Genomic DNA, 13,078 nt, shown 5'->3' on the forward strand with positions numbered 1-13,078 from the left:
CCCCGCCGGACTCACAGGCACAATCAAATAAAAAGAAGAAACATACTTTTCCGGACAAGATCATCTGAGCTCCACTGTGTTTAAATACAAATAATCCTCTGCCATTGTTGTATATGTCATCTGTTCTCTAGTATTCAGTCTCGTCGTGAAGTTAAATTCTCTCTGGAAGTGAAACTGAAACTTAGCAAGGATAAGTTTAAAGGGGCAGTAGACAAGTGGATGCCTGAACACAGAATGACACCAGTATCACTAATTACCACGGCAAGCCTATAGAAAATTATTCTATTTAATAATAATAATTATCATAAATATAATATATAAAAGAAATATATATAAAAAAAAAAAAAGTAAATTATATTAATAATAATTGTTATAAATCATTTTTTCCGAACCGTGGCTTCTGTGTACCGTTACACCCCTACAATACAGGCTTTTTAAAGATATTTCCTGCTATACTTTATACTGAGTGCCTGGGATCCCCTCTTTTTTACAGTTGTCTTCTCCCAAAGACCCAAGAGCACCTGATGACGGATGACATTGGTCCGCAGTGATTGTTGTGTACTGTGGTTTTCAGAAATCATTCAAAACTTGCTGATGAATGATGCCCATTCTGCGCAAGCAGCCGGTGTTTTTGAAGCAAATGTATTAAGACCAAACGTTCTTTTTTTGTATTTAAACTCCCAAGATTAAGACCAGTCTCGAGAGCCGTAGCACTGATATACTACCATCTCTATTTCAGGCAAATCTGGGAGGCAATCTGCGATTCATCCTGACTGCGTCAGCGCCCATCTCCCCTACCGTGCTGTCCTTCCTCAGGGCCACCCTGGGCTGTCTGATCTTCGAGGGCTACGGTCAGACCGAGTGCACCGCAGGCTGCACCTTCTCGATGCCCGGCGACTGGAGCGCAGGTACGGACTCTATAGAGCGACTGTGCAGGTTCTCCAGACAGCTCTCCCTGCGTCGGTCGCTCCGGTCCTTAGTATGTGACCGATTCTTTGTTTTTTTTTTAGGTACTACATTTTTTGTCATTAAAACATTGTAAAAAGTACTGTGTATACATTTAATTGTAATTTTCTCAAGATTATTGCTTGAGAATGGTTGAGACCATCACCTTAACTCATTGAGCGCCAAAAATGAGATCTCGTTTTTGAAAGCCAACGCTTGAGTGCCTTTTTTGTTTTCTTTTTCTTTGTTCGATTATTATTGTTCTAAATACTCACACGGACATTTGAGAGTCTTCCTGGGACCTCGGATTCATTTAGAATTGAAATGACGACCAAATCCCAATAGGTGACAGTATCGCCTACTTTTTATTTTTTTACCCACTTTTTCTCCCATTTTCTATTTTTCTCCCATCCCAATTTCGTATCGTCCAATTCAACCCTCCCCTGTCTCGAACGCTGTTTCTTGCCTCCCACAAGCCAGCTGCAATGTGGACGAAGCCATACATAGCACGAGTCCCCTCCGATACTCGAGGTAGCAGCCGTCGCATCTTTTCACCTGCGCGGCGCGATCTTTCAGCGTCAGGGGTCTGCGCTTTGGAGGGACGCCGCCCCCAATGCTTCTTGATTCTACTGCGCAGGCGCACCAACCGACCTGTAGGAGTCGCTGTCCACAACGTCCGATCCCCACCCCTCAGTTTTCCCTCCCCCTAATACTGCCAATTGTATTAGTACGGACGACCAGCCAAACTGAAAACAATGTGGAGAGCTGGGCTCGAACCCAGCGTCTCCAGCATTGGTGGTGAGTGCCTTGCCCACTGCACCACCTAGCCGCCGTATCGCCTACCTTTTGAACTGGGCTAGTTTAGTGTGGGGGGGGGGGGGGGGGTTGCTCATTCACTGCTGGGCACAATAGTAGCCACTAGCTTGCAAACTGCAATGGTGAGCGAACTATTGGAGTTTATTACGAAGAAGACAAAACGATCACACTTATGGATGATGAGGTGCGTTTTCACCAGACTATGTTGGATTCTAGTATGGATGATTTTTAGCATGGAGTATAAATAGTGCCTGTCAAATGAGCCATACTATTGTCTCCATAGCTATAATATAGAATATATACGATGGGTCTGCAAACATCGTGAAAATTGTCAAAAAAGCTGGCTCCAGGGAGTAAAGATGGAAAAACAGCGTGGCAGTCAAAGAGTTAAGGATTACGATTCTGAAAAGTATTCCATTAAATGATGAAACTACACATCTTGATAATGAGGTGTAATAAGTGAACCCTCTTGCCATGCAGCATATATTATTGTCTTTTTTTTTTTTTTTTTTTTTATAGTCATGTGCTCCCCTGTCACTTCTCATTTCCATGGTCATCAAGCAAACTAATATTTCAGAAAACATGATTGCTTTGCAGTTTGTTATTGTGATGGTAATGACCGTGATACTGAGGGACAGGCATGTTTGAAAAGAAAAGCACAAAACTCACATTTATGTAAAATATTTGACTGAAAAGTATCAATTCAACAGTTTTTAAAGCAAAATAAGGCAAAAGAAAAACATTAAAACTCTGGGTTGGGGACAACACCTAAGCAGTGAAATGACAACATAAAACAGTTTAAAAGTAATAAACACATTACTTTATCATTGTCCGTATTAAGAAAAGAACATTTCTAGCCATCAACACTGAAGAAGGAACACATTGGTTCCGAAACATGTATGTTCCAGGCTGCAATTAAAACTTTGAATCTGAGAGTGCTGGTCCGGCTTCCTGCTTTCTTCTTCTTAAAAATGTACCCCAGGGACATAGAAATACCTGAAATGTGACTCTGCTGTGTGTGGGTGTGCATGCATCAGGTCACGTCGGCGCCCCCTTGCCCTGTGCGATGGTAAAGCTGGTCGACATCCCCGAGATGAACTACTATGCAGAGAACGGAGAGGGAGAGGTGAGTTGGTCTTGAGATGAGAAAGTCATTATCATATGGCGTGTGCACCAGACCATCTGCTGTTCCTACCAACGCTGTCCCTGGTTCTCTGCGTTAGATCTGTATCCGGGGCCCCAGTGTGTTCCGGGGCTACCTGAAGGACGACGAGAAGACGGCAGAGGCCCTGGACAGCGAGGGCTGGCTGCACAGTGGAGACGTGGGCCAATGGCTTCCCGTGAGTGACAGATAAGAGTGACGGGAACTATAATATTGTTGCTGTCATCTCCAGTTTTGGTCATTTTCATTATTGAAATGTTCTTTACTGGTAATGAATGTTTACATGGTTCTCTATCATGTAAGCCAGTTTCATGACTCTAGGACATATGAAACACATTGAAAACCAGTGGCGGACTCAGGCTGTTTGAAGGGCAGGGGCGAAAATAAAAAAAAGGGCACCTACTGCACAATATGGGACCCCATTAGTAAGCAAAAAGCTATGATGCGTCATGTATGATGAAATAGTCTTCATCCTTGATTAAGATTAACATTAGAATAACATAGACAATCCAGATTAATAGTATAACCACACCTATATGATAAAAACACACAGGGAACAATACACCTTTAACATTTTTATTTCATAAAACAGTTTAACAGTTAAAGTTAATTCGAGTGCCGTTGAGCTTCTTCCTTTCTCTCTCCTCCCCTTCTCTCCTCATGTCCTCTCCTCCTGTACTCCCCCTCTCCTCTCATTCTCTCCTCCTGTCCTCTCCTCCCCTTCTCTCCTCCTATACTCCCCTACTCTCCTCCTGTACTCCCCTTCTCTCCTCATATACTCCCCTTCTCTCCTCCTGTACTCCCCTTCTCTCCTCCTGTCCACTCCTTCTCTCCGTCTGTCCTCTCCTCTCCGTCTCTCCTCCTGTCCTTTACTCTCCTTCTCTCATCCTGTCCTCTCCTCCTGTCCTCTCCTTCTCTCCCTCTTTCTCTCCCTCCCCCTCCCTATCTTCCCCATTCTCTCCATTAAACTTACTATATTGTACCACCTGACTCCTCCCTCCTGCCATCCTCTGTCCTCTCCTCTATCACCTCTAATGAAAATATGTTGGTTATTTTCATGGACAGATTTGTATGTGCTGGCTCTCCATTGCTGCAATGGAAGGGAGATGGTGGGTGGGGGAGTCATAGCAGAATTCGTCTTTTGGTCGTTTGTTTATATTATGTCAATGACCTCATTATGATCAATTGGGATATCCCTCTCAATTGAAAGCAGCATAAGATCAGAGAGCCTTTTTTCCCCACATCGGTTTCTGAGCTGGGTTTGGATCAGCTTCAGTTTAGAGAATGATCGCTCTACTGAAGCAGTTGTCACTGGTATTGTAGCATATGTTTTGAGAAGCATGGTTATATTTGGGAAAACAGATTCCACATCATTGTCTTTAAGGCACTTAAGCGCAGCTTTGACATTGTTGGAGGGGAGAGCATATGAAGAGTGGAATACCTTGAGTTCGGTGACAACATTCTCTTCCTCTACATCATAAAACTGGCACACATCTCTGACAGATACAACAGCTGTGTCATTTGTCATGCCCTTCCAGTGACTTGAGATGGTAAGGCAGCGAAGACCTGATAGGATTGACCCAGTAGGCGTGTCATCCTTCCCTTTGAATCTTCGGTGTAGCTCATGGGAGTATGTCAAAAAAGGTAAAGAACACCTTTCCCCGGTAGTGCTCCTCCAAGTCTTGGACTTGGTAGTCCTCCGTAGCAGATTGAGAGCTATACCTGTACCTTTGAGGTACCTTCCTGCGTCTTGTTTGTCCAGGTATTTCTTCTGGCACCTCAATGCCTGCTGCCTCTGCTTGCCCGTTTGCTTTTGAGAAAAGGACCTTGAACTCCTCATCCTTCCTCATTGCTTTCACTCTTTGTATGACTCCCTCCACAATGGTTTATGATGCTGACAAGTCAAGGTATTTTCTCTGAAGTGAAGCAGATGCGATGGCAGTCTCATTGAAGACAGGTGTGGCAATCTCCATGCATAGCATAAATTCAAAATCTATGCTACGCAAGAGCATCCGGGCATCACCTGCTGCAGAGTCTGGTGGATCACTATCAGCCATGTTCTGAAGCAGCTTCACCACAGCAGAAAGGACCTTCTTCAGGGATCTCAGAGCATCTTCTCTACACACCCACCGTGTGTCAGACAGCCTTTTCAGTTCACAGAGTCTTTGGCCAGGGTACATGGTCTGTTGCATTTTCACAAACGCAGCGTGGCGTTTTGGAGATCTGGATATGAAAGTGTACAGATTTTCAACTAAATTGAAAAACCGAACAAAATGCTGGCTTGATTTGGCACTCTCCACCAAGACCAGGTTGAGACAGTGGGCATGGCAGTGCACGTATAAAGCTTTCTCATTGTGGCTCTGAATTCGCGACTGCAGACCGTTGTAGCTTCCGCTCATATTTGCGGCTCCATCGTAGCCTTGGCCCCTGATGTCTTCCACTTTTAATCCATTCTCCTCAAGGAATGTCATCACAACATTCTCCAATTATTTAGCTGTTGTTCCACTCACATCACAAACTTGTAAAAATCTCTCCTTGATTTCCATCTGATGGACAAAGCGAACAACAAAGGACACTTGTTCGACATGAGAAACATCAGTTGTCTCATCCAAGAGAATGGAGAATATTTTGGAATCTTCCATTTCTTTGAGAATTACTCTTCTGACATAGGTGGCAAGGGCACTGGTTATGTCATTCTGTGTCTTGTAGGACAACAGTGATTTTTCTGTTGAGACTGGAAGTGATTGATTTTATCAAGGTGCATTTTGATGGTGGAGTCATATTTTGCAAGTAGCTGTACAAGTTCAAGGAAATTCCCTTGTTCAAAGATGTACCACTTTCATCATGACCCCTGAACGCCCCATCTTGCCGTGCAAGATACAATGTGATGTCTACCAGTCTTGTCATTAGCTCCCTGTTTCTTTGTTGTTCCTGTTTTCTTTTGGCTTGGCCTTCTACGTCTGCCCTCCTGAAAGCCTCTTCCAGTGGTCTCTGTTTGAAGTTGCTCCATCTTACCATGCCGTGGGGCACATGGTCAAGTTTAGACCATTGGAAGGGCACCAATGGGCACGTCCTCTCATTTTCAACACTCAAAAAGGACATTTTAGCGCGATGTTTTCAACTGTGGGGGCACATGGTCACGTTTAACCATTAGAGGGGCACCAATAGGGCACGTCCTCTAATTTCTTTCACTCAAAAGGGCACTTTTGCGTGATATAATTTAACCGTGGGGCACATGGTCAAGTTTAGACCATTGGAAGAGCACAAATAGGGCACACCTTCTATTTTTCGCCACTCAAAAGGGCACTTTAGCGCGCGTTTTTCAACCATGGGGGCACCAATAGGGCACGTCCTCTCATTTCTTTCACTCAAAAGGGCACTTTTGCGTGATATTATTTAACCGTGGGGCACATGGTCAAGTTTAGACCATTGGAAGAGCACCAATAGGGCACACCTTCTATTTTTCCCCGCCCCCCCTGAGTCCGCCAGTGTTGAAAACCCAAATGTATGGCTTTAAAAATATATGGATGACAATCTGAACATTTTGATGTTTGACCTGAATTCAAAAGTAAACTTTTTGGAGATAAGTGGTTTCCATCCAACAGCGACGATATGCAAGGATACCAGGCTAAAACGGGGTATCTGTATTGTAGGATTTCAGATGTTATGCATTTTGGCACGTATAAGCATATTGGATCTCTCTAAATGGAGCAAAATGGATTATATGTCAATCGTTTTTGCTTGACACTTAATCTGTACCCGTCCTGCTGACCTGTTGTACAGAACTTGTATAATGTAATGTATGTCATTAAAAGTAATTGATCTGGATATCCAAAGAGACTCACAAGTTCTGTACAACAAGTCAGCAGGAAGGGTACAACTCCGGCAGCTAAGGCTAAGTAACATTGTTCGTCAAACAGTGCCGAACTTGAGTGCTACAGACTTGAGTGCATATTAGCATAGTAGGTAGTAATATAGGCAAGGTAGTTTAGGTAGGTTAGTAGTTCGAAATCTTTTTTATCTATTGATTATTATGTCAACCTTTTTTTTATTTTTTTTTTAACTTAAATTTTTATTTTCATTTTTTCAACAACATACATAGACAACATTCATAGACAATACACAGTACATAAATTAAAACAAATAGACAAAAAATTAGTAAAGAAAAAGTGTGACATGGGTCCTTCGGTCCATTCTACATTTGCATTTATTTACATTTTTATTCATTTCCTTGTATCCTTTTCAAACCTCTGTGATGTCGTTACTTCCCATCCTGTATTCTTCCCATTTTCCCCATTTCCATTCAAACTTTTCTTCTTGCAGCCTCAGCAGATGTGTGATTCTCTCCATTTCCTGTATCCCCTCTACCAACTCTATCCATTGATCCTTTGTCGGCACTTCTACCTTGTACCACAGTTTAGTTAAAGGTCAACCTCCACGTTGTATTTTTGTTCAATAAACAATGTGGACTAGGCCAACAGTGGCTTTCATGAAGAAGGGGGAAAAAAAGTATTGAAATTGACCCAGTTTTAGTGTTTTTATCAAACATTTTGTCTACCCAACACAATCACCACGCACGTGCATATTTTAATCAATGGTTCATAACGTGCGTGTGTAATCGTCACAATAGGTGCAGGACAACAGGGGGCTCACCAGGGGGCGCTGAGAGTCACACAGCTAGTGGCAGGCAGAGAGCCTTGCTACCATAGATATATGCTTGCTACTACTAGCCGAATGGAAATGTATCTGTTTCACCTCACTATTGCTCCGTGATTATAGCCATCCATCCATCTCTAAAGCTAACCACTATTTGTAAAAGCCACAACCACGTTACCATATTTGTAATAATGTAAATCATTGTGTCGTTGTACACATATTGTGTTTATAACGTTAGTAGATAACATAGCTTAGCTTGGTAGCTATTGTGCTAACAACATATCCCGACATCCGGCTCGCTGGCCGGCATGAACGGCCGACCCAAAATGGTTCTCTCCTCTCTGTACACCCCGACCCGTCCCCACGGGTGCCCTGCCGGGGGGGCCCATGGACGCGACGGCGGCGGCAGCCGCAGGGCGCCCGAGCCCGCAAAGGCTAGTGTTACACGATAGCTATGAGCTAACTAGCGCTGCGGGCTCCGGCGCCCCGCGGCCGTCGAGTCCACAAGCTCCTCCGCGGGGACGGGGGCACACAAAGAGGAGAGAACCACCCGCAGGGACGGCGGGCTATAGGCTAACGTCAGTGAGTGTAGTGGTCCCGACTGCGTGTAGCAGGGACGGCGGAGATATAGGCTAACTGTGATGCACCGAGTGAGCCACCATTGATCTAGTACTATGACCCGGACGGACATAAGGCATACGTTTCCTGAAGTGACGTCACGGCCGTGCTAGGTGCTAGCGTCTGATAAGCTTTTAGATTCGGCTCATTAATATGCACCTGTTGTCCTGTTGACCTGTTGTGACGTCGGCGTTTGATACGCTTTTTTGATTCGCGCGTGCATGTTATTCGTGCGTGGACCTTTTTAACTCTTTCAGAGTGGCATTTCCGGTGTCAAATGGAAAAAAATAAATAATGAAATTATATACCAATGATGTAAACTACCCATAATTGATCAGTAGGGTTTAACCTGGAGGTTGGGCTTTAAAGCTTTCTTGGCTGCCACTATCAATATCTTAATCAAATATTTGTCTTCCCCTTGGATTCCTTCCTGTGACAGATTCCCCAAATACAACTCCCTGGGGTATTTCGTATCCTATTATTTCATTTATTATCCCTCCTATCTCTTCCCAGTAGTGCCTTATCTTCTGACATCCCCAGAATATGTGTGTATGGTTCGCCCCTTCCTGTCCACACTCCCTCCAACATGTTTTCTTTGCTGGTGTGTAATTGCCCTGTATTTCTGGTGTTATAAAGTATCTAATTATATTTTTCCACCCAAACTCCCTCCATATCCTTGATCCTGTGGTTGTTTGTTGTGTCTTACATGTGTCATACCATTCCTCCTGTTATCTCTATTTCCAACTCTCTTTCCCACTTTTCTTTTACATACAATGTTGTATTTCCCTTACTGTCCATTATTGCCTAATATAGTGCTGATATCACCCTCCCCTTCCGTCCTTCGTATGACTTTACCATTATCTTAATTACCCCATTCTGTTCTTTGTCTCTATCTTGCTTTATTTCCTTGTTATAGTAGTCCCTAATCTGTAAATATCTAAAGTGGTCCCTATTCTCTAGTCCGTATCTTTCTTTCAATTTTTGTAGAGTCTGCATCTCCCCTCCTTCCGTCATCGTGCACATTGCTGTTATACCCCCCCGTTCCCACCTCTTGAACCCATGGTCTTCTATCCCTGGTCTGAATTTGTTGTCGTGTGCTATCCATCTCAGTATCTTAGATTCTTTTTCTAGCTTGTATTTCTTTATGTCAATCGTTTTCACTCGATAATCCTAAACGAATGGTCCCAAGTCTAAACTGTTCATTAAAAGTAATAGATCTGAGGCGGCTGGGTGGCGCAGCGGACTAAGCGCACAAACGCGAGAGACACCGGTATCGAATCCGGCTGTCAGCGTTGCCTCCGGCTTGGCCAGCCGTCATACTGGCTCAATTGGCAGAGTCAGCGGGAGGGAAGCCGGTGGGTGGGTCCGGGTCGTTGTAAAACAGCGACTCCTACAGTTCGGTCGGGGCACCTGCACAGTGAGGGAACGATCTGGAGAGAGGTAGTGTGACCCTTCCACACGTTACACTCCCCCGGTGAGAGTCTGCGCTGCCAGGTGAAAAGAAGTAGTGGGCTGGGTAAACATGTGTCGGAGGAAGCATGAGAGTCTCCGCCCTCCCAGACCGACGGTAGGGGGTAGAGTGCGCAACGACCAGGAAGGGGATTGGGAATTGGCATAACGACTAACATTGGGAGGGGAGAAAAACGGAAAAAGAAGGGGGAAAAAGATAATAAAAAATTAAATAAAAAAAAGTAATAGATCTGGATCAAAGTGTCGGAGTCAAGAATTGGTTTGTTTGTTTGTTTTCCCTCCACTGCAGAACGGAACGCTGCGCATCGTTGACAGGAAGAAGCACATCTTCAAGCTGTCCCAGGGAGAGTACATCGCTCCGGAGAAGATCGAGAACGTCTACATGCGCTGTGTCCCCGTGCTGCAGGTGTTCGTGCACGGAGACAGTTTACAGGTACGACGAGGGATGGAACGCAATTTAATTCAGTCATAAATTATATTTGTCTAAGAATCGGAATCAGAAAGGTCTTTATTGCCAAGTAGTTTGCACTTACAAGGAATTAGATTTTGGCGCGACATTAACAGACAATTAAGATAGAATCAAATAAAGGGTAGAATCAAATAAAATTGAATATATAAACTACCGGTAAGTTAAAATAGAAGTACAATAGAATATAATATAAAATAGGCCAGGGCTGTACAATTATGCACAATGTAGTAGAGTATATACACTAATTCAAATAAAAAAATTAGAGGTGGGCATAGATTAATTTTTTTAATCTAGATTAATCTATCTGCAATCCTGGATTTAATCTAGATTAATCTAGATTAAAATGGCTAAAGAAAAAAGAAAACCTGCCGAAGGCATTCAAAATATGTGTGTTCTACCCAAATAATGACCAGAAGTAAGTCCTTACTTTTTCTTTCCTCCTTATGTTTCTCAGGCCAGGTGGCCCATTACACCATGAGCCCATCTCCCGTTTCCAAAATGCATTACAGACTGTTTGAAAAAGCTGTTTTGCTATGATAATTGGTAATGAAATATCAAAATAATGTTCAATAAGATGTACTTGTGTTTAATAAGTTGTTTTATTCAGAAGTTAACACAAATAAAAAATATTACCAGTACAGTACAGTATCTAGCACACTCTCAGGAGCAAAACAGAAAGAATCATTTCAAACTTGAACTATGTGACATGGCTTGAATCAACTGCTCCAGTGGAGTTGCTCAGTGGCCAATGGTGTCAACTGTGGTTGTACTGGGCAGCTCCCAGGTGTGAATGGAACTGTGAATGTGAAGCAGGGCGTTCCTGAAAAAGAGCATCTGTGCTCAGCGAACCTACCCTGGGTAAATAAAGGTAAAACAAAAAAAAATGTAAAAAAAAAATGTGAAAAAAAAAAAAATTATAGATGAATGCGTTAATTATATTATCACGCGATACTAGTATAGCGTTAACGCAGCACGTTAACGGCCCAGCTCTAATATATATATATATAAAATACAGATTGATGGAATATTTAACAACTTTCAAACGTTTCCAGTCCCACCTCATCGGTATCGTGGTGCCCGACCCAGAGGTGTTCGTCGCCTGGGCCAAGGAGCGGGGCTTCGTGGGCTCCTACGAGCAGCTGTGCCAGAACCCAGTATGTCAAGAGCACCTCATTGTGGAATCGTCTCATTCATACAAGATTTGTCATTTGAATATTTGGAATGTAGAAGACTTTCTCAGGTCCTGGCATGGAATGTCTTTTCTCCTCAGGACGTAAAGAAAGCCGTGTTAGACGACATGACTGCTGTGGGGAAGGAGGCTGGGATCAAGTCTTTTGAACAGGTGAAGACTCTTATAGATAACGGCTGCAGAGTCAAGTGGTCGTCTGGTAAATGAACCGCATTTATATAGTGCTTTTATCCAAAGCGCTTTACAATTTGTTCCTCACATTTTACCCAACCATGCAAGGTGCCAACCTGCTCAAAGTGCTCATCGGGAGCAGTTAGGGGTTAAGTGTCTTGCTCAAGGACACTTCGACAGACTGCAGAGGAGCGGGAATCGAACCAGGAACCTCCAGATTACCAGACGACTGCTCTACCTCCCAAGCCACTGGTAACGGGGAAGGTTCCCAGTTTGTGTGTCGGAAGTGTCCTCAAGCGAGACCCCGGAATGTGGATCGGGAGGTAGAGCAGTCGTCTGGCAATCCGGAGGTTCCCGGTTCGATTCCCGCTCCTCCCGGGCAGCATGTTGAGGTGTCCTTGAGCAAGACACTTAACCCCTAATTGTTCCCGATGAGCAGGTTGGCACCTTGCATGGTCGCCTCCACTGTCGGTGTGTGAATGTGAGTGAATGGGTAAAATATGTGAGGAACAAATTGTAAAGCGCTTTGGATAAAAGCGCTATATAAATGCAGCCATTTACCATTTTTAAAGTGGATTCCCGGTGGCCTGTGTGAATGGGTAGAATGTGAGGCAGAAGTTCTTGCAGTTTTACTCATCCTAGCTGCTATGACAACGGAGATGTTGACCAGTGTTTCGTCTGTCCCTCCTCTCAGGTGAAGGACCTCTACCTGCACCCAGAGACGTTCAGTGTGGCCAACGGCCTCCTCACCCCGACCCTGAAGAGCAGACGCATAGACATCCGCAGAGTCTTCCAGGAACACATTTCAAACATGTACGGCAAGACGGCCACTTAAAAGAAGGACTCCACCCATATACACTTATTGAAATAGGAATTATTAATGGGCAAAAACGGGACCACGATCAGAGAATGTAGCTGAAATGATAAACGTCCAACAGTGCCTTAAAGAAAAAAGCCAACATTTGGGGAAATTACTAGCTTATCTGTCTTCTCCAGAGAGACACAAGAAGATAAGATACCAGTTTCCTCCCTGTACAGTTCAGTAGAAAGCTATCTGGCTGCATGTTAGCCTAACTTAGCACAATGAATGGAAGCGGACATGGCCGGTTAGCCTTCGGGAGAGGTGTTAGTTGGACAATGCCTAGGCTAACCGCCGGCCATGTCCGCTTCCATTCATTGTGCTAAGCTAGGCTAACGTGCAGCCAGATAGCTTTCTACTGAACGCACAGAGAGGAAACTGGTATCTATCTTCTTGTCTCTCTCTCTGGAAAAGACGATAAGCTAAATTTCCCAAAATGTTGGCGTGTTCCTTTAAGCAAAATATACACATTTTGTAACACAGGCATTACTCCAGGGAACTCGGGTTTGCACCCACATCTCAATCTGTGCCACTTCTTGCACCGTTTTTTTTTTAATCGGTTCCAAATCGGAAGCAACTTTGAATGGGACCAGAACCGTTAAATTGTATATTTACCTATTCTGAACACTATAGGAACGATGTTTCTAATGCACCTAATCAATCATAGCACAGAGCTTGTTGTACAACCACGATGTCTGCTAGTTTTCTTTATTCTGAATCACA

General features: G+C 43.8%; 1 protein-coding gene across 1 annotated transcript in view; it reads left to right on the top strand.

Moving 5' to 3' along the window:
- Window positions 1-12,370, top strand: part of acsl2 (acyl-CoA synthetase long chain family member 2) — a 54,642-nt gene extending 42,272 nt beyond the window's left edge. The window contains exons 14-20 of the mRNA XM_084322770.1: window positions 740-908; window positions 2,799-2,887; window positions 2,985-3,101; window positions 9,957-10,100; window positions 11,189-11,290; window positions 11,407-11,478; window positions 12,191-12,370. Of these exons, the coding sequence (XP_084178896.1) occupies window positions 740-908; window positions 2,799-2,887; window positions 2,985-3,101; window positions 9,957-10,100; window positions 11,189-11,290; window positions 11,407-11,478; window positions 12,191-12,331 (834 nt within the window). The 3' untranslated portion in view covers window positions 12,332-12,370. The remainder of the gene's footprint in view (window positions 1-739; window positions 909-2,798; window positions 2,888-2,984; window positions 3,102-9,956; window positions 10,101-11,188; window positions 11,291-11,406; window positions 11,479-12,190) is intronic.
- Window positions 12,371-13,078: the final 708 nt, after the last annotated feature.

The sequence above is a fragment of the Notolepis coatsorum genome (assembly GCF_963971535.1).
Source record: "Notolepis coatsorum genome assembly, chromosome: 10".
In the NCBI taxonomy this organism is placed as follows: domain Eukaryota; kingdom Metazoa; phylum Chordata; class Actinopteri; order Aulopiformes; family Paralepididae; genus Notolepis; species Notolepis coatsorum.